The sequence below is a fragment of the Panulirus ornatus genome, chromosome 14 (assembly GCF_036320965.1).
Source record: "Panulirus ornatus isolate Po-2019 chromosome 14, ASM3632096v1, whole genome shotgun sequence".
NCBI lineage: Eukaryota > Metazoa > Arthropoda > Malacostraca > Decapoda > Palinuridae > Panulirus > Panulirus ornatus.
This window is the reverse complement of record NC_092237.1, coordinates 8526937-8548448: the sequence shown is the minus strand read 5'-3', so window position 1 is coordinate 8548448 and position 21512 is coordinate 8526937. Positions and strand designations below refer to the sequence as shown.

General features: G+C 36.3%; 2 protein-coding genes across 4 annotated transcripts in view; one reads left to right on the top strand and one right to left on the bottom strand.

Annotated features, from left to right (window-relative positions):
- The first annotated feature begins 125 nt into the window (after window positions 1-125).
- On the top strand, window positions 126-14017 carry PNPase (polyribonucleotide nucleotidyltransferase 1). Its single transcript, XM_071669559.1, has 12 exons — window positions 126-535; window positions 1256-1503; window positions 1840-1953; window positions 2835-2996; window positions 4140-4323; window positions 5878-6087; window positions 6243-6416; window positions 7717-7910; window positions 9847-10004; window positions 10798-11109; window positions 11697-11927; window positions 13827-14017. Exons 1-12 carry the CDS (start codon window positions 408-410, stop codon window positions 13983-13985), a joined length of 2274 nt encoding a protein of 757 aa, XP_071525660.1. The 5' UTR covers window positions 126-407; the 3' UTR covers window positions 13986-14017.
- LOC139753283 (uncharacterized) overlaps window positions 14008-21512 on the bottom strand; it is a 24151-nt gene continuing 16646 nt past the window's right edge. For all 3 annotated transcript variants that reach the window (XM_071669560.1, XM_071669562.1, XM_071669561.1), the window contains exons 6-10: window positions 21100-21181; window positions 20741-20880; window positions 19291-19377; window positions 17201-17325; window positions 14008-14640 (exon numbers count right to left, since the gene is read on the bottom strand). In XM_071669560.1, the coding sequence (XP_071525661.1) occupies window positions 14538-14640; window positions 17201-17325; window positions 19291-19377; window positions 20741-20880; window positions 21100-21181 (537 nt within the window). In that variant the 3' untranslated portion in view covers window positions 14008-14537. The remainder of the gene's footprint in view (window positions 14641-17200; window positions 17326-19290; window positions 19378-20740; window positions 20881-21099; window positions 21182-21512) is intronic.

Here is a 21512-nt window from a genome sequence, read left to right as displayed (position 1 = left end):
CATAATAATGAAACATACTGCATCATGGTTTTTATCTCATAGTCTTTATACCACAGTATTTTAATCGTCAATTGAGAAAATAAAGACAAAATATTGATAATAAGTTGTCCTAGTGCTTTATGGTCGTGTGACGTCACATGTAAACAACTACGGGTGGAAGGGTTGTGCACATGTTCCCGGTCCAGACTCACCTGAGCTCGCAATTACAAGAATGGTTTATCTAATTTTGTGAACCGAATGAAAAGAGAGACTCCAGTGATACTTATTACTCGACTTTTGTCTTAATTCACATGAAAAACAACGAAGGATATGCTCTTTAATCAGGGGTAGATAAACCGTTTTTAACCCCACCTCAGACCGGAGTGGTCCCCTTAAAGACTGTTAAGTCTTTGGTAGTTTCAAGCAGAATGATAACGATTTACAGACAGTTCGATAAGTCATGGAAAAGATTACGTTATTTTAGGCTGAGCAGACATTTGTCGACATCAACTCGTCTTCATGATAGGGTTGAAGCTCGTGCAGAATTTTCTAATGGGTAAGTAAATGGTCGTTAATGGGCCGGTAGTAGTTTAAGGGTATGGAGAGGGTGCTGGGTTGAGCATGGGGGACAAGGGTGGGGGGTCTAGATGCTATCATGTCTTACATAGGAGGATATTTCTATAATATTAGCTATGGTATTGTGCAACTCTGATCATTTGTGTAATCACAATATTCATTTTTTAGTTCTCAAATTGACTTTAGACATGTAAATTATTCCTATGCCTTCTTGATTGTTTTCTTTTTGTATATTTTACAGGGTTTTTGATAAGATACAAGGAAAAAAATTTAAAGTGGGGAATGAGTTTCACATTCAGCCTTATTGAACGCCACACTGAGGAGAAGGCAATGAAATTAATAGGGAATGTGGGCTAGAACCTAAGGAGGAATGGTCAAAGCTAAAGGTTTAATTCTTTTTGGAAGTAATTTCATATGGAATGTTAGGATTGTTTGGCGAGTAAATCACAATGATAAGAATCCATATAAGATCCACTTCGTTATTACCTTTGGGTGTTAATGGTATTAACTAATGCTGTTATAGTGTATAGAGGTTACAATAACATTTGCAGAATATATATATCTTATTATTCTCATTATACTTTGTCGCTGTCTCCTGTGTTAGAGGTATATATATATTGCCAAGAATTTAAGAATATAGCTTACATTAAAAGCATTTTCTCTGTATTTCTTTTGCTTAATTCTTGTTTTTTGATTACAGGCGGACAATCCACTTTGAAACTGGGGGATATGCTCGACTAGCAGATGGTGCTGCAGTTGCTACTGTAGGTGATACTTCCGTTCTTATTACTGCTGTAAGCAAACCTCGAGCAAGTCCATCTCCTGGGTTTGTACCACTCACAGTTGACTATCGCCAGAAGTATGCTGCTGCAGGACGTATTCCTTCCAATTATCTGCGCAGGGAACTTGCTCCAAGTGAAAAGGAGATTCTCACAAGTAGAATAATTGGTAATTATTTCATTAGATATTTTATGAGATTAATTTATCCTTTTCAAGGAGTTAACATTTGCTCCACTTCTTAGTTAGCAGAACCAGTATGTAGGCTAATTGGATGCTTTTGACATTACTTGTAGCTTTTCAACTCTTGTAGATATGAAGATGTTATGTTATTAAAATGTTGGGGAAAACTTTTTATATGCTACCTTGCAGGGATAGAGCAAAATGTACATGGTATAAGTGAAGTAACTAGAAAATTTATCATGGATTAATATCACAGCCTGCTCAGTCAGGCCATAAAATAGATGAAATATCAAAAAGAAAATTCAAACCAGATTAATTCCACAGACCGATCAGTCCGGCCACTGTTTCCAGAAGGTTACAATGGTGACACACAGCTTTCTTGTCAACTGCTGGCAGTTGATGGTCTTCATGACCCTGATGTTGTCAGCATCAATGCAGGTATTTCAGAGGAAAGTAAAACTAGAAAGTAGATACTTGCAATCTTTGCTTTCTTTGGTGAAAACCCCTGGTCAGCATTTTGTAATAAATTGGTTTTGTGTTTGGCTTGGAATCAAGTATAGTCTACTGATGTAAAATTAGGTAACTTGCAGCTGTAATCTGTGAATTTATGTACTTCTTGTAATTATGTTGGCCAGTAAAATTTTCAGTAAAGTTCCCAGAGAATCATAAATTATGCACCATGGATGATGAAATTTTTGTTAGTATTGTTGATAGTCACATGAAAATGAGTCATATTTTTCAGACATATATTTATTTCTATTTTTTCTTTATGAATAGAATCTTACTTTCTTGTCTGTAAAGATTGTCATGAATGTCTGATTGAATTGTGATGGAAATACAGAAATTAAAAGGGTGCCTATGTCACAGAGTTCTGAAATTAAAAATCATTTGAATGTCCAGAAGAAAATTGTATTCTTAATATTCAGTTCTTTGTATTTCTGAAAAGTTGCTTAAAAGCTGTTGAAAATTAATTTTAGATGTAATATTTTCTTCTCAAGTCCCAGAATTTTGCATTGGTAAACATATACTATGTATACATTCACTTTATGATTAAAATGAGATGAAATATTGAAAAGTATTCTTCACAACTTTATAGGAATGTCATCATTAAAGGTTACACCGTTGACAAAATTATAGATGAAAATTGAATTTTAGAAACAAGTCTGTGTTGCTTAAAAGTCCAGCAAAATCATTTTCCTAAATGTGTGCTTGTGCAAATTTCTTCAAATCAGAAACTGATTAATGAATTAATGTGACTATGTATATTTTAGATGTGCCAAAAAAATCATATGGTAAAAATTTTTCTTGCTTTGTTATAGCCTCAGCAGCATTAGCAGTATCTGATATTCCATGGATGGGACCTGTAGGGTCGGTACGTGTGGGATTAGTTGATGGTGAAGTTATTACTCATCCAACACGTCGAGAACTTTCTAAGAGTTCCCTCAATCTTGTTGTTACTGGAGCAGAAAATAAACTGGTTGGTAAGTTTCAAGTTCACTAAATTAAGAAAAGTCTGCATGTTTCACTCTTTATTGGCTCCACTATGGTATACACAAGAGCACATGATATGCAGAAGTTGGTCCCTACCTTGGATTTCCTCAAAACCTTTTCTTGGGGTGAATCAAGAAAAAGGATATTTTTGGCTCTCATTTACCACTTTCATCATATGATACTGTACTTTAGATTTACCCTGTGTAGCTCTAAGGATTTCTTTTCAGAGGAGATATTCCAGGTTGCCTCTATATCAATGCTGAAGGTATTTATTTATTTTTGCTTTTGGGTTTAGGCTTCTTGTGTGAATTTGTTTTTTCAAAACTACCCCCTTTCATGTGGATATGTTCTCATGTTTGCTAGAGACACTGCAGAAGATAGATATATAGGCTTGGAAAATTGAAAAGTTCTTAGGTGGTGTTCCTGCTGGAATTTGTACTTAGTTTTCTTACCATTCCTTGTGCTGCCTTTTGCTTATCTTGGTCTCTCTTAATCTTTCTCCACACCAGTTATGACTGCTTTTGGATGCTTTTGGATTGACAACAGCATTATGCAAATTCTGTAGGCAGTTAGCAACGTGAACTAAGTGGGTCAGTGATGTCTCTGCTTGTGGTTAATTTCATTGACTTTTCACATCAGGATGGGGTAATCACTTTTATTCAATTTTTGGTTTATGAGTAGTGATTGTACAAATACCATTACTAATAGCAAAATCAGACTGAAGATATGTTGTAGAAAGTACAGAAATAATTCAGTGTATAAACAGTTTTCTTTATTTACCAAAGTAATTCGGTTGAACATTTCTTGTCCTGCTAATCTTCCAAATTTTCATCATTTCCAGTGGCCTCTATCAATCTAACTCCAGTTCTTGTAGGGGGCACTAGAGGGGAATGATTCTTTATTTCACAATTAAATTTGGAGTGTCTAATCTTTTGCTGAATTCTTGCTGGCCCTCATCTGTTTACTTTTTTGACCCCTTTAATTTTTTAGAGTCCAATGAGAAGCATGTTAGACCTTTCTAGTCTCACTACAGGAAGGAGTTACTTTAGAAATTGTAAAATCTGAATAGATTTTATATCTTGCTCCTATAGCTACATGTATCTAACTATTGATCATACCTAATTTTTTGGTAGTGATGCTAGAAGGTGGTGGCAACAATGTGCTTCAGCAAGACCTAATGAAGGCTGTCAAACAGGGTGTAAAGGAATGTCAGCATATTATTAGAGCCATCCACCAACTTGTCATAGATGCTGGCAAACCAAAGAGGACCTTCACTGTCAGTCCACCTGTACCAGAAGAAATTTTGCAGGCTGCCAAGTAAGAATCTATAAAGTAATCTGGACTCAACTGTTGTAAATTACAAGCACATGTAATAGACGAGTTAAAACATAGGTATAGACAAATCAAAGGAAAGCAACTGAGGATCTCAGAAGAAAAATACTCTTATTCTGCTATTCTGGTAGTAGGTAATAAGAATGGAAGAGAAGTATATGTAAGGAGGGAGAATATATTAGACATGTTTAAGAGAATCCCAGTGACAAAGGACGAAATTTGTAAAAGTGGGGAGAGCATATTAAGGAACTGATTTCAGAAAATGGGGCGAGACATGTCTATTGGTACTGAAGGATAGCAAGAATTAAGAGAAGCAGCATCAACTTGTAAAGAATGGATGAGCCAGGAGTATGGATGGAGTGATGTGCAAGATGCTAAAGACTGGAGATGAAACTGTTGTGAAGTGGATCTAGAAAGTTAGTGTGTAAGCCTGGAAGTACGTGCAGGTGAAATTCTTCTAGCCTGGTCTGGTCATGTATAGTGCATGGCAGATGACAGGTTGGTGAAGATTATGGATTATATACAAATGATGGAACAAGGAAACATGGGCTTAGGAACATAGATAGATGTAGTGGCTAGGTAGACACATTAGATAAAAGGAGCCTCTGAAAACACTGGAACAGAGTTGCCCTCTGCCAGTGGCCTGTTAATGGTGAGGCACTAAAGGCTAAGAAGCAGAAGTGGAGTTTTCTAGTTATGGAGACTATTTTGCCATGGCCACCCTCTTGAGGGAGTTCCCAAAGGGAAAGGGCATCAGAGATACAGATGATAGATGGATAGCAATTTGATTAGAGCTAGGGATGTTACAGTCAAAGATACTAGCAGAATGATTAGGAGTTGGATGCTGTGGAAGCATTTTTGTATGTAATTGATATGAATGGAGCCTGGTGTATATGTTGTATATGTGTGGTAATTAATTTTCATTTTAAATGCACTTGACACAGGGATGTTACTGAGTGATGTTTAGAGGCTGTATGTACCTGAAGAAAGAAAGACCCATCCTCTCATTTATGTACTTTACATTCATATACATATCAACATATACACATATACATACACAGCTACCTTGGTCAGAGAAATGCAATTTGATAACCACACTGAAGTGCTGGCTTACTACACAGCCATCACTAACCCTCCCAGTAACCAGGTGGGTAGTCCTGGTAATATACTTCCCAAGTCATTTACTGCCTACCAACTACTACCTACTTGCTTCTCTGGTGGTTGTTTTCATGTAATATGAAAGTAAATTTGTTCTTTATGTCCCAACTTTCATTAAAAAAAGTCAGGTTGGTGGAATAATTTCCTTTCCAAATTGAAACCACTGCTTACAACTGTGCAGTTGTGAGTATGTAATAAGAAGCTTTAATAAATCACTGTTATTATTGCTGCATTATTGTAGTTTGGGTGGACTTGTAGGTTTATATCAGGCTGGCAGTGAAACTAGACAGCACAGAATTTTTGCTCCTTTATATTATTACCATTCTTCCATATCTTTTACATCACCACATTCAATTGACTTTTCAAATTATTTTCTTGCAGAACTCTCAGTGAGATCCGCTTACGGAGTATTTTCACTGATTTCTCCCACAACAAAATGTCAAGGGACAATGCAGTCAACCTCCTTAGAGCAGATGTCACACAGAAGTTAATGCAAGGATTTCCAGACACTGACTCACAAATAGCAAATGCAGCTTTCTCCCTTATCACTAAAACTGTATTCAGAGATCTTATTCTAGATGAAGATACCAGGTAAATATAATGTCACCATTTTCTTTTTTAGAAATAGAAAAATGGCTAATGCGAGCTGCTGCTATGAGATTTGCTAAATCTATGCCATGAACCGTGGAATAAACATTATTGTTGCAATAGAGCATTTTAAAGCAACTGTAATTTCCAATTTACAGATGTGATGGGAGAAGTTTATCTGACTTGCGTCCCATTATGTGTGGCATTGATCTTTATCGTCCTCTACATGGATCATCTCTCTTCCAGCGTGGTCAAACTCAGGTGCAGTGTACTGTTGCCTTTGATGCTCCAGAAAATATTCCCAAACTAGATCCTTTATTAGAAGCCACTGGGTAAGTCAGATGATTGTTACACCTTTTTTTACTTCAAACCAGTTTCTTTTGCACTATTTTTTAACAAATTTGAGTTCTTAGAGGTACTTGAAAATATCCTAAGAAAGGCAAGAGGCTTGATGATATAGAAGTTGCACTTGAATTTTGCACCACTCTAAACCTTACTTCAGTCCTAATGCTCTTGGTAGGCCTTACAGTCTTGAAACAACTGTGTATATATTGAATTCTTATCGGTAAGGGATGCCACAATGTTAGAGATGGTAACTTTAAGGTTCTTTAAATATTTTTCTTGCAAAATCATTGATTAAGCACTTCTCCTTCATGAATCATTTGATGAAAAGGTAACTGACTGTTAAGTGCTAATATGGTGTGAATGGAATTTTTTGCATTTATGTTTGGAGAGGTTAATGAATTATTTTACTGTAAATTGATTGAGTTATATATCATTTTGATATTTACGTAGTGTACTGCTTCATTTGTACTTTTTTTAGACTTGAAAGCCAGGCAGTCTTATTTGATACATTGTGTTGGGTTTTCTTTCATATCAAGGCTCAAGACTAAGCTACATCGTATCATGTTGAAATTTGCTACCCTTCTCAGATATACTGTAATCAATAAAGGTTCTTATCAGATATACTGTAATCAATAAAGGTTCTATCTCAGATTCATAAATGATTCATACTGTAGCAATATAAATGACAGTGTTTTGCACGTTTTCAAAACTCGACAAAATCCTTCAAATGTGTCCACATTCCTATCTTTCTGTATTTTCTCATTTCCTCATATACTTACTTCCCATCTTCCTGTAATTTCTCATTTCCTCAAATATTTACATATCTTTGAATGTTCAAGCTTTTGTACTTCAACTTCATCCTTCTTGCACATTTTTGGAGGCAACTGTTATTCTTGTCAATTTTTGGTAGCATAAGCAAGATGAACCAAATTCACCTATGTGACAGCCAGACCATCATCTTAAAGTCTTCTGCCAATGATCAGAGCACTTTTGTTTGGTTTTGGATACCCAAACATTTGAAAATACACATACAAAGATGATTTGCATCTAAAATGTGTAAGAAATATTCTGTAAGTGCCACCCAGCTCAACAGCAGGAGAAGGCATGCATGATACAGATAACATGATGCATGAAGTTCCATTTCAGAATTTTCTGGCATCAGAGACATAGTCTAAGTGCTATACATAGTTGTCAGTTTTGTATTATGCTCCATACATTCACAGAAGTAAAACAGCATTGATTTATAAACTGTGCAGTCCCACCATCAGGAAGATTTTTTCATTCTAGGGGCCATCGAGATCGAAACTTCATTCTTCACTACACATTCCCCTCTTTTGCCACAAACGAAGTATCAAGAAGTGGTCCAATCTCACGACGGGAAGTTGGTCATGGGGCATTGGCTGAGAAGGCTCTTAGACCTCTCTTGCCGTCTAACTTCCCTTTTGCAATCCTTCTTACATCTACAGTATTGGAATCCAATGGTAAGAGTTTTCATAAAAACTTTATTACAGATCTAAAGTCATACCATGTGTCAGTTATGCATTACAACATATTGTAAATAGCAGAGAACCCAGATATAAGTGCTAGATTCATCTTTTTTTGCATACCATTTTATAGCCTTTTTTTTTTTTTTTTTTTTTTTAAGCTGAGATGGCATGGGCAGCTGATGCCCTAATGAAGGCCATCCCACTAATGCTATATATATACCCTAGCCTGAGCCACATACCCATTTTATCAATCAACTCCTAGGGGTGGATGAACAGTTGGGTTGACTGTGGACCAACTGGTATAACCAGGATTCAAACCTATGCGCTCAACCAAGGGTAGGTCATGAATGTGTCATGATCAGAAACGCTAACTCCTACACCACAGTTAATCACTAAATTAAATATTTTGATGAAATATAGCAAGACTTAAGCTAAACTAAAAACATTTAACAAGTTCTGATCTGTTACAGTACTGATTATGTGACCATGCATTAAGGAGCACCGATTTGTTATTACACAACAGATGATATCCTTCATTCATATTTACAAAACTGAAAAGGTAAATTCACTTACAGTGCAGTACAGTGCTGGCAGTTACGAACTGCCAGACAGTGGTTATGTCATAAAGGCCAGCCCTTAATTTGTAAACAGCCACACAAGCATAGTAATCATGGAACTTAGTACCATCCTAAGTAATATGTGGTTTTGCAAAGTTCAAACAAGAAAATCAGATTTTCTCACAAAGTGACTTGTATGCTAAGTGCATGTTGGGCATAAAGGGTCTTGTAATATGTTAAATCAATGTTTGACACAAGGATGGTGTCAAGAGCTTATACGAGAAAGTGTAACTCGTTTATGAGTGGGGAGTGTAACTTCAGATGAGTATACGTCTGGTATGTTGGTATTTAAGATTGAGTTGGGAGGGTGGTCACTTAGTGCTTGGCAGATTATTTTGTTGTGTATAGTTTTTGTCTGTGTTGGGGGCGAGGGGATCTGTGAGTATTGGTTGTGAAGCAAGGTAAACCCTTTTTATTTCTCAGTTGGGGTTAGTGATTATTTATGAAGAGGTTTAAATGAGAAGTATCTGTTATTGCAAAGAATTGAGGGCTGAGCATACTGAACTGGATTTGTGCTGGGAGAATCTGTTTTGTTGTGTAGGAGTTGGTTGAGTGTTTATGGTTGCTATGCAGCCAGTGATTTTCCTGAGTGGTCTGTTGTGTTGTGTTGTGTTCATTTGTAAGGTAAGGATTTCTGATGAAATCTGTGTAGGGAAGTATGTGAAAAATACAGTATACCATATTACTTTAGTTATTATCATTTTAATTTTTGAAATAAACACAATTGGTAATTTTCAGGAGAATGTAAATCCTCCATCTGTTTCACCTATTTTCTTTGATATTTTTAGAATGTGTGAACAGATTATCAATTCATGCATTAGTTAAGAACCTACTGAAATGAACTATGTCCCAAAACTAAATGAAAAATACAATTTAAAGTATATAATTTTATCAATTATATGTTGAATGTTTTGAAATGAAGGGGTTCATGCAACCTAAATTGACATAGAAAAACAAGTGGAGGTTATTATAATTTTGGATTTGGGGAACTTCTAAGTTAGGAAGTTTTACCTGTACTTTACTCTATATTGCAGAGAAACTAAAAGATATTCATGCAAAAAGTATGAGTACTTGTGAGAATTATATCTAATTACATTTTAGGAAGAGGGAAATGCATCTGGGGAGATAAAGGGAAAGAGTGAGGAAATCCATAGGAGGTAAATAGGCAGATGAATAAGCAAGTGATTGATACATAGGATATTTAGATAAGTTTTGCATATAATATTATACTGTATGATGGAGAAACAGTACATTAGCTACAAATAATTTGTATCTTACCTTGCTCTCATATTATTCTTTGTTTAATCTTTCAGGTTCATCTTCTATGGCTACTGTGTGTGGGGGTAGCCTGGCTCTGATGGATGCAGGAGTCAACTTATCCTTACCAGCAGCTGGGGTTGCCATTGGCTTAATCACTCGACACAGTGAAAGTAATGAACTTCAGGATTATAAGATTCTGACTGACATATTGGTGAGTTATGACGAAGATGTGTAATCATCTACCTAAGAATGCCTGTACTTGCTTACAGATGGATGTAAAGAATATTTCAGCAACTGAAAAGATAAAAAACATAAAATGCAGGTTGAAAAAAATGTTTTGTTGAAAAAATTTATGAAATTGGTCGTTATATAAATGAAAAAGGTACCAGTTGCTTGTATTTAGATGTAAGAATGTGTGGAAAGTATGAAGCTTGTTTCATTAAGTATACACATGAAAGTTTATGTAAGGAAGTAAAAAAGAGAGAAAAACATAGAAGCATAAATAGTGGAATATAAAACTGAAATTGGGGAATTACAAAACTAGTTTAGTTTGAAAATGTACACCAGATCCCTAGGATTATTGTAGTGTTAGTTTGCCTGATGATGATAAGTTAACAAAAGCATGTATACTGCACATTTTCTTTTCATATTTGTTTACCATTTCTGAACTTTTTAGATTTCACAAACTTCACTGGAAATGATAAAAGTAACATTCAGTTGTTAAATTTTCCACAAATTATCATATTGCATCAACTATTGTATTAAACATTCACAGAAATAGTTTTTCTTGCTGAAATACACCTTTGTCAAATCAAGTAATTCTTTGGTTATGACCATCCATCTGTCCTGTCCCATGCTCTTCCCCAGCCTGCTATTGCCTTGCAGTGTTTAACACAAACGAAACCCTACCTACATATCCTAAAAATACTTTACTGTCAGAAAATAATACATGCATATCTTTTATTGTTACTTTTATGATTTTAAGAATTATTTTTCTTTAATAGGGCATAGAAGACTACATGGGAGATATGGACTTCAAATTAGCTGGGACCTCTAAAGGTGTAACAGCCCTTCAAGCAGACATGAAGATCCCTGGGATTCCCTTGAAAGTGGTGATGGAAGCCATTCAGCAAGCCACAGAAGCAAAAGGGACTATCCTGACCATCATGGCTGACACCCTGGCCCATCCTCGTAAACAAAAGAAAGAGATCATGCCAGTGTTAGAGAATTTGACAGTACCAGCTCACAAGAGGAGTAGACTCATGGGCCCTGGTGGGATGAATATTCGACGAATACAGTCAGAGACTGGAGTTCAGGTAAAGATTCAAATGCACACATCATCCCACTGGTGGCCTGTTTATGGAGTAGTTATCATTAATCCTAAATCCACTGTTGCAGCACCACATTTGCCACTGTGAGTATCATGAACATGTAAGACCTTATCAGGGAACAATGTCTTCTCTCTGTATTCATTCATTCCCTTTTCCTATAAGTTTGTAAAGCATAAAGATCACAATAGTTGCATTAGTCTCATAGTTGTTGATTAGATTATATTGTATATCCACTTCACAATTCTTTTGATGCATAGAAACATCATACATGTGGTAGACCAAATGTGTTGGGTTAAAAAAAAAGCCTAATTAGATTTTCAAAGATCACATCATTGTTCTTTACTTCGGCAACTCCTCCTTAGACCATGTGTTATATAGTCACGTGTTGCAGCCTTACTTATCATTCAATTTGCTGTTTCTCCATCATTAGAAATTCTCACAATTAACGAAAGCATTATAGTATATTTCTGAGACATTGTTTTGTAATCCATCACTGAATGAGGCTTATTTCACTTTTAAAATTTCTAAGTGTATGAAGTCTAGATTTCTTAAAAGTTTTCATTATTATTCAGCTGACTTGGCAAGACAGTGATGTACTATTGATATTTGCACCAAATCAAGCAGCCATGGAAGAAGCTAAGGAGACCCTAACTGAAATGCTCAGTGATCATGAGCCTACCCTGGAGTTTGGTGGCATATACACTGCTACAATAATTGAACTAAGACCCCAGGGTGTTATGATTACACTGTATGACAACATGCCACCAGTTTTGCTCCATAACTCACAGCTAGACACACGAAAAGTAAGTTTGTGTTTATTTATACTTGGTAAAGAGATCACATCAGTAGAAAAGGGTATCAGACTGGATCTGTTTTCATTATGAAAGAAAATGAAAGGTAGTGGACAGGATGCATGGTTAATAAAAGGGCTGGATGAAGGTATGTGTGACAAGATTATATTAATATGTTGGTGGATTTTTAATCTACAGCTGCTAAAGATTTGATCTGTGAATGAAAAACCTATAAGGATAGATGCCATGAATTAAATTCTCATACGGAATTTCCAGAAGTTGAGAAATGCAAAGGTGACTGAAATATGCATTAACAAAGCCACACATTTGTGTGTAAATGAATTGGCAAAGTTGTGTACAAAGTCCTGATTGGAAATATTAAAAAGGTGATGAAGATAAATAAATGTAAAGCAAAAAGGATCTCAAGAGAAAATGAATGAGAAATTCAAAAATAATGAGCTATTTTAGAAACAAGTAAACAGATATAGAGAGGTGTGTGCAAGGAATGAGAAAAATGCCCATGACAAAAGTTCATACTTCATGTGGAGAATACATTGAGGAACTTCATCTGCATTGATGGTGAAAGAAAAAGGTTATTGGTAGTGTATGATAAGGGATTAGATGCAAGGGAAAGGAAGATACTGCAAGAGATGAAATGACATCTGTTGTAATGATTGAAAGACTGGATAAGCTAGATATATAGGGAAAGTTAGCTAGAAGGTGAAGAATGGAAGTGAAATTACTGTAGATTGGATCATCTGTACGGAAGTGTTAAAAGATGATTAAAAGTTGAAGGTAAAGGGAGCTAAAACAAGTGTAAGAATGACAGAAGAATAATTAAGCATACTAAGTATTTGGTAGGATAATGACTGATTATTCCAAAAGGGTTAGTGAAACCATTGTTAATAGAAAAGCATGTTACAATTGGAGAAGTGAAGAGTGTTTGCACACCATATTTGTAAAGTTAGATAATGGAGAAAGTTCCCTAGAAAAAGAGTGTGTACAGTGTGTACAGTACAAATGCAACACAAGTTAAATGGCCTCAGAACACTAACTGGTACCAGATCTGGACAAGTGAGAGTATTTCCCAGTATTGTCCAAAAAACAATTCTTCCAATCCACTATAAGCTACACCTCACTTGCTTGGTCATCTACTCTCAATAGCAAATAGCATATAATAAAGCTGTAAACCATGCAAAATTGTTCATTCTGAACAATTATGGGCTACCTAGAAAACCCAGACATGATGAAACAAAGGTCCTCTTACTACAGTTGTATCCTAACATACTCTATATACAATTCTTTGTAGCAGCATAAGACCTCTTTACATCCAATATTTAACTAACCATGAACCCCAGTCGGAAATTAGATGCTTATCCCAGACTTGCACATCAACAGCCTTTACTAGCACAGCCCTCTAACCCCAACAAACATAACGGTGACAACTGTGCACTGAAATGACCTGACAAGCATTACATAACTGCCCTCCTAACGTCTTAATAGCAACCTTCCAAACATATAACTAAGTGAAACCACACTATCCAGGTACGTGAATCACTTTTTCCAGTCTATGCTCCAGTCTTCACCTGTCACAATACTATAAACATCAGTTCAACATATCTTGGAACCCCCTTCATACCCACAATGCAACTTATTACACTACACTGTTTGAATTGTGGTCCTGGCCACTGAATATGGCTGGCTTTCTGAGCATTTCAGGATTCCTAAGAATATAGAACGGTCTCATGGCATAAAGTAAGGTAGTATGAACTAATGTTGCAAGAGAAAGTGTAAATGGAGGTTATTAAAGTGTCCCATGAATGTAACGATCTTCTTGTATGACTGTGCTCAAAGGGCAATCACATGTGTTTATGCAAGAGACAGTGTATATATTTTTAAATTTGTTAACAGGTACATCATCCTAGTGCACTTGGCCTTGATGTTGGTCAAGAATTAAAAGTCAAGTATTTTGGACGTGACCCTGCTTCAGGTCAGATGAGACTTTCAAGACGTGCTCTACAAGCTTCCACTGCTACTATTAAAAATCTTCATAAAACAGAACCTGTATAATACATAGTTGTATAAATAAATATTTGTAAATATTTTCACATTTTTACTGAAACAAAGTACACTGATAAATCCTCTTCAGTCAATGGTGCAAAACACACTAAAATACATATACAAATAGGCTTAGGCTTAGTAAAATTTTGAAAAAGAAAAAGTTCACTGGAGCACATGATATTTAAACACTAGACAGATTCCAATTTCATCTACTGAAATCATCATTCTGTATCTAAAATGGAATCCTATCCTAAAATATGGGGAATGTGTTATTATACTGTTGCTACACTTCATCCTCATTTTTAATGCATTTATAAACAAGACTTCCAGTCTCCCTCCAAAACACACACACTCCTACCCATCTCAGTCCTTCTCTATGACATGCAGAAGATACATGGGTAGTATTCTTTGTCTCCCATCCACATGTGACAGTTTCAAGGCCCCAGTGATGTTCATGAATGATGCAGAAGAGGAAAATGTTTTCTGGTTGCCATGGGGTCTTTAGAAAAAAAAATAGTAATTATAGAGATCATTCTGTCATAAAAGGCAAGTGAACACTTGTTAGCTCAAGGTTTTAGAACATGAAACAGTTTTGATTTTACTTTTTGAACCCAATTCTTTTGCACGTAATGATGATGCTTCCACTGCTGATATAAAAGCATTCCTGAAAAAAAAAAAATACTATTTTTACACATAAATTTGTAATGTATATGTATATGTCTGTGTGTGTATATATATATGTATACGCTGAGATGTATAGGTATGTATATGTGCGTGTGTGGACGTGTATGTATATACATGTGTATGTGGGTGGGTTGGGACATTCTTTCATCTGTTTCCTTGCGCTGTCTCGCTAACACGGGAGACAGCGACAAAGTATAATAATAATAATAAAGAATTTGTAATATATGTTATGCACACTGTACTTCTTGCTGGTTTTCCAGACACACTTGATGGCAAACTAAACTAAAACCCTGATCATGCTTTTATGGAACATGCAAGTATAGGCAAAGACTGACAACAGATAATGTAATAAACACCTTTGATAAGGAGCCCTTAATTAAAAATAGCAACATTTCAATCTCAGGAGCTTTGTCCACCCACTAACAGAGATCAGAACACCAGGACATATACTCGGATATAGTTGGGTAAGAGGGGAGGGGATGATTGTTGCAGGGTAGACACAGGTGAGGTCAGTGGTTCGGGAAAGGTGGGTGGAGGTATGTGTGTGGTGAGTGCAGGTTTGAGAGATTATTGACACTCGACAACAGGTTTATAACAGTAGGAACTATGCTAAAATACCAGGTTTGCCCAATCATATGTGCACTGTATAAATTATGTTTCTAAACACTTTTTCGAAACTCTAACTTTCTTTGACAACCTGGCCAAACTGGTTCTAGTAAACTACACTTGGTGCTTATATTGTTTGTTCACTATGCATATTTGTGTTCAATTACTCTTGCATTTTTGTTCATAAGCCATGCATAACTGTGTTCATGTATTATTGTATTTACATCCCAGCATCTCAACTACATAACTTTTGTTGTGACAGCCATAAGAGAATATGATTCATGTGTTATTGTATGTACGTCCCAACATCTCAACTACATAAATTTTGTTCTGACAGCCATAAGATAATATGATTGTCTTCATCACTGCATTTGACTTGATTCGTGTTTTTGGCAGGCTACCTCCATGATTATTCTCTGAAGGAATGTGCAGACATACATGCTAAGCTATTTAAAATATTGTGTGGTAGGTCATTAGAGGAAGGCAAAATGCCATAGGTGTGAAAGAAGGAAATGTCATGCCTATATTTAGGAAAGATGTAACGTTTGTTGAACTGAACTACAGCCCATTCTCTCAAACAAGTGTTGTCTGTAAAACAAAAGCAATTTAGACAACTACTTGCAAAAGAGAAACTACCAACCTAAGAGGAAAACATTACAGATTCAAGGAAAGGAGGTCATGCATTACAGTCTACTAGACTTCAAAATCATAGTAAGCTCTGTCTCAGATCAAACATATGAATGGGTAAATGGTGTATTCCTAAACTGTCAGAAACCCTCTGATGCTCTACCTTGGAAGCTACAGGCAGTAATAATGGGGTATACTCAACTGGATAGATTACATTAGTTTAGGAAGCAGAGAACATGGGTTAGAGAAGCAGCCTTGAAATGGGCCAGAATCACCAGGGCTTGGTCATAGTAAATGACTTGCCCAAGGGGCTGGGTTCTTATCCTAATACTATTTGTGGATGATGACAAGTTCATGCATGAGTGAAATGAAAATTGATGATGACTACCTCAGCCTACATGGAAATGTGCACATGCTTCAAGGTTGGACAGATAAATGGTTAATTAGATTTAATCAAAATAAAAGTAAAGTGGCTGAATTAAGTGAGATACTCTGCTGAAACTGGAGATCGAGTTTCGAAGAGCAAGTGAAAGGAAGAAGCCGAGAGTAGATGAGAATAAAAGCAAAGTTTTTAGTAAGGCATATAAACAGGTCATTTGAGGTGTGAGTCTGAGAGGAGAAAATTTTGAAGAAAAGTGTTTTAGATATCTAGGGATGGATATGGCAGTGAACCTTGGAAGCAGAAGTGACTCATACAGTGAGTGAGGGAGCAAATGTTTATGGAGCACTGAGGAATGTGTAGAAAGAGAGGTCACTAGCTGGGTAGACAAAAATGCACAAGTCTGAAGGATGCAAGGCATGGGCTATGAGGATGTGCAGAGGAGGGTGCATATGTTAAAAATGAAATGTCTGAGAACAATGTGTGGTGCAAGGTGGAATGATTGAGTAGGTGATAAAAAGGTAGGAGAGAGTTGTGGTAATAAAAGAGTGGTTGAGATAGCTGGAGAAAATGATAGGGGAGAGGTTGACAAAGAATATATATGCTAGATGTGGAGGGAACAAAGAGAAGGGAAGACCAAATAACCACATTGGCATCACACAACCCTGGCACATTCCCAAAATTATTTATTTAAAACATCCAGTTACTCAGACCACTACTTACATATGTACAATTTCAGTTGTAAAAAGCTCATAATAGTACTCAAAAATTTTCCATGCAGACCACATAGAGCCAAAACCCCAGGGTGATTTTGTTTATCATATTCCCTATCTAAATCCAGAAATTACTTTATAATCACAAATGTTCTGTTAATCAATAAAGACAGTATCATCAAAAGAGCATTAAAGGAAAAACAAATTTAACTGACCTCAAGCCATTGCTTTCCAAAGTATGCATAGCTGCAATTGTAGTACCTCCTGGTGAGCATACCTCATCTTTTAATTGACCTGGATGTTTTCCTGTGTCTAGAACCATAGCTGCTGCTCCTTTAACCTGAAATTAAAAGAAATAAGAAAAATTTTAAAAATAAAGAAATTCCCACATTTTTACTATATCAAAACACTCAAAATTACTTCGCATCCCATAAATCAAGATGTTTTCTATATTCATAGGATTAATGATGCTAAAGCCTAAAGAGCACTTTCAGCCACCTCATCATCCATGACAAAGTTTTTATTATTCTTAATTCTGAAAAAGCCTGCTTACCCTGGTGATGACAGTTTGAGATACAAAAAGTACTTCTTATGTTATTGGGGGAAATTTTCATGAAATGAGATTAAAGTTTACCAAACATTAAGTCTATTCATACTTATAGGACGATGAGTCATTACTCTTCTTGTTATCTGTTTTTATGGCATATCTCATCTCATCACTCTGACCTATCAATACTGCAAAGGCTAGGAGTTTTCCTGGACAAAGGCCATTTAGCATGCTATACTCTTAAGTATGTACTTGCCTTAAGAGCTTATAAGGATATTCGTTTTTTCCTTAATATCACACTTATACTAAACACAACCTAATTTCTGGATTTAAGTTTCATGAACTCAATATCCCTCAAGTTTTTGTTGAACATAATAATTAGACTAACAAATGCAATGAATGACAACCTGATTTACTGAACTGAATTTGGAACAGGAGAAATTGACAGTGCAAGGAAATATCATATTCAAATGGAACACTGTTTGAGGAAGGAATGGCTGATAAAGCAAGAATTTGAGGAACTAATGAGATGAATGTAAAATTACTGCACTGAGAGTAGTGTATGGATAAAGGGAGATAACAAAGATGCAGGGGAGGAAATCATCAGGGAAAATGCACCTGATATTGTCTGAGCTATGAAAATAAAGCTTACTAAAGAAATGCGATCCCACCTTTACTGTCCAGGTGGGTTACATGACAACAAGGAAGGAAAGAGGAGACAAAGGAGGTGGACTGGCCCTCTTAATGAGAGAGAACCTGAAGTTCAAGATAGTGTAGTTGATGGTCCATTCAAGCAATACATTATGCGAAGGGTAACTGTGGGAAGGAAATGCATAATGGTTATGATATAGCATAAACCTCCAATGATCCAGGAAAACATACAATCCATCGGTAAATCACGTCCTACTTAGAGAAGCTTGGTTACTAATAACGAAGGATTTCAGTTATAAAGACAGGATGGGAGAATTTGGATTCTCACGGTGACAGGGAATCTTGGAGATGCAAGTTTCAAAAGCATGTACGGGAATATTTCGTATACCAGCATTTTGGAAAACACACCAGGATGAGAAAGATTAAAAAGCCATCAATACTAGACTTTATCTTCACATACTCAACAAAGATATTGAGAAAGTCATATAATATAACCCAAACAGAATATGTGACCATGCAGTGCTAATGTTTAACTATGTGTAAATGAGAAAGTTACTATAGTTGAGATGAAAAAAGGATGAAAGGGAGATATAATTGTGGAAACTATAAAAAACTTTAATTAACAATTTCTATGGTAGCATGAATTGGGAAATGGAGTTCAATAGCAAGAAACCTTAGTCTTATGAGAAAAGTTTGTGAAATCTAAATGAAGGGATAGGAACATGGGTATGTCTAGAAGTAATTTGTTAGTAAAAAAGCAGATATTCATGCTTAATGATTCAGAGGAAATGATATGTAAAGGATAATGTAAGGATATGTGAAGACAATCCAGCCCCATCACCATTGAGATGGAATAGAGGTTTGGAGAAGATATCTTAAAATATAACAGAGTACCAAACAGTCTTGACCTATAAAAGACTCGTCTTTCTGATGAAATTTCACAATGTGTATCACTAATCAATTCCAAAATCCTTGCTGTTAATTTCACACTTTATTTCTCTTCCCTTACAAGCAGGTGCTAAAACAACGTTAAATGTCCCATACCTTATTTGTTCAAACTTCTCTGTTATAGGAAAGGTTTATTGTTAAAAAAATTTCAAGACCTACCATTTGAGCTGCTAGGGTCTGTGCTAGATGTCTTGGAAGGCCCATCTTTACTCCACCATCTGCAAGGGCTTCTATCGTAGCATATATCTGGAAACAAATTATACTTGATCACTGAACACTCTACTTTTAATAAAAGGCTTGTGTGAAGAGATACGAGGAGAGTGAGAGTCGAACAGAAAAAGGTAACCTTAGGTATATTAAGCTTGGGGGTAAGTAAGGAATGTGAGGTGTTTAAGGAAGCAATGCTGACAAGCTCAAGAGAAGTGTGTAGCACATGAAAGGTGGGAGATGGGCATGTGAGAAAGCATAGAGAGTAGTGGGATGACAAAGTTCAGTTGCAAGTGAAAGAGAAATGAGAGGTGAATGGGAATTACTTGCAGGAAAGAAATGCATGTGATTGGAATATGTAGATGAAAAAGTGGCAGGAGGATAAGAGGAAGGGTGCAGGGGCTGAAAAGAGGGCAAATTACAAGTTTGGATGAGCCATTCTTAGCAAAATTTAGAAAGGATGAGTGAGGAATGGATGACTATAAAAGGTTATACATGTCAGATGAGGAGGGAACAAGAAAAAGGCAAAAAACATGAAGGAGGTGAAAGAATGAAATGAAAGATGCTCTAATGGCTCGGGACCTAAACAAGCACAAAGGTGCGAGAGATGCAAGGGACAGAGCATATTGCAGTGATGTGGTTTACAGGGGACGACTTGCTGTTAATGAGAAAACAGGGCATGTGAAGCGGTCAGAGGGAACCACAGAGAGGTCTGTGATATCTGATTGCAGATAGGGGACTCTGATTTCGATGCATTGCACATGACAGTTAGAGAGTGGATGTAAACAAGGCTATTTCTTTGTCTATTCCTGGCACTACCCCACTGATGCAGGAAATGGTGAATATGAATGGAAGAAAAAGAAAATATTTTGGACGGAGTTTAACTGTGAGAAAAACAAGTAAACAAATGGGATCATCGGAGGAAGTAAATGGGGAAAGGTAACAGGCAAAGATACGGTGAAGAGGAGATGGAGTTTTAGTACTTATGTGAAGGGTCTTGGAGCAAAAGGCAGGTTTAAAGTATGCTGGGGGTAGCAGTGGATTTTGAGGTACGCTGAGAAGTGACTGTATTGTTGTTTTCAGATGACACTGCTCTCATGGCAGACTCAAAACAGAAACTCCACAAGATGATGGATCAATCTGCGAGTGTGTGTGAAAGGATGAGGCTATGAATTAATGTACAAGGTAAAACTGTGTAGCAGGAGGGTGAGACAAGCCAGTTTTGAGTGTGAATTCGAATGGGGCCCTACGTATATTCATGTAGGAAATGGCAAGCACATGACAGAAAAAAGAGTGAAAAAAGAGTAAATAACTTGCAAATTATATTTCAAATTCATGGAACAGAGTCAGAAATGCAAATGCCTATAGCATTCATGCTTGGATTCTCTCATGCACTACTCACATAAGCTGGTCCAGATCCCGCCAATCCACAAGCAGCATCCATTTGGGATTCAGGAATCTCGGCACACATCCCTACAGCACTAAGCATTGAATTTATGACTGCTCCATCAGCTGAAGAGGTGTAAGTGCCAAGGGTGTACACTGGAAGAGATTTAATATCTACTAAAAATACTGTACTAATACAAAATGATTCAATCAATTTTCACTGTCATTTCATATGAAAGATATTACACATACTTTCATAAGCTGCTTTGATTGAAAATAAAATCAATTGTGGTTAATCTATTTACTGATGAGCCAATCTCTTCTCCACACTAAAATGACCAATAACAATCTTACATGATAGCAGGGAATACTTACAACAGCATCCTTGTCCAACCATACATGGGGTGTTAGGCATTGTTCGAATTACACGAGGCTGATCTACCAAGGGACTCAACATCTGATCAAAAGAGTGACAAACATTTTTGCATAAATGATAATTTCTAGTTGAAAAAAAACTTATCGCATTGCTCTGGAATAATAATAACAGTAACAATCTTATATCACAATACATTATTATTAATTCACACACCTGGCATGATGAAAATTTTGTAATATAAAGTCAGTATTCCACATTAACACCATTCATCTTTGAAAGAAAAGAGCTCCTTAGCTACCCTGGTGTTTTTTCTATTGCAACAGTATCATTTTCTTATCAGCTTTCCCTCCATGTCATTAGCATAATCAATATTTTCTAAACCTATCTGACTTGAGATAGGGAAAAAAGGCTG

What these genes read in the sequence shown, in the direction of transcription:
- PNPase (XM_071669559.1), top strand. Translation starts at nt 408, where the DNA reads ATGATAACGATTTACAGACAGTTCGATAAGTCATGGAAAAGATTACGT. An exon ending in CGTGCAGAATTTTCTAATGG is followed by an intron (nt 536 to 1,255) that starts GTAAGTAAATGG and finishes TTTTGATTACAG; the next exon opens with GCGGACAATCCACTTTGAAA. An exon ending in CCTTTATTAGAAGCCACTGG is followed by an intron (nt 6,417 to 7,716) that starts GTAAGTCAGATG and finishes TTTTCATTCTAG; the next exon opens with GGGCCATCGAGATCGAAACT.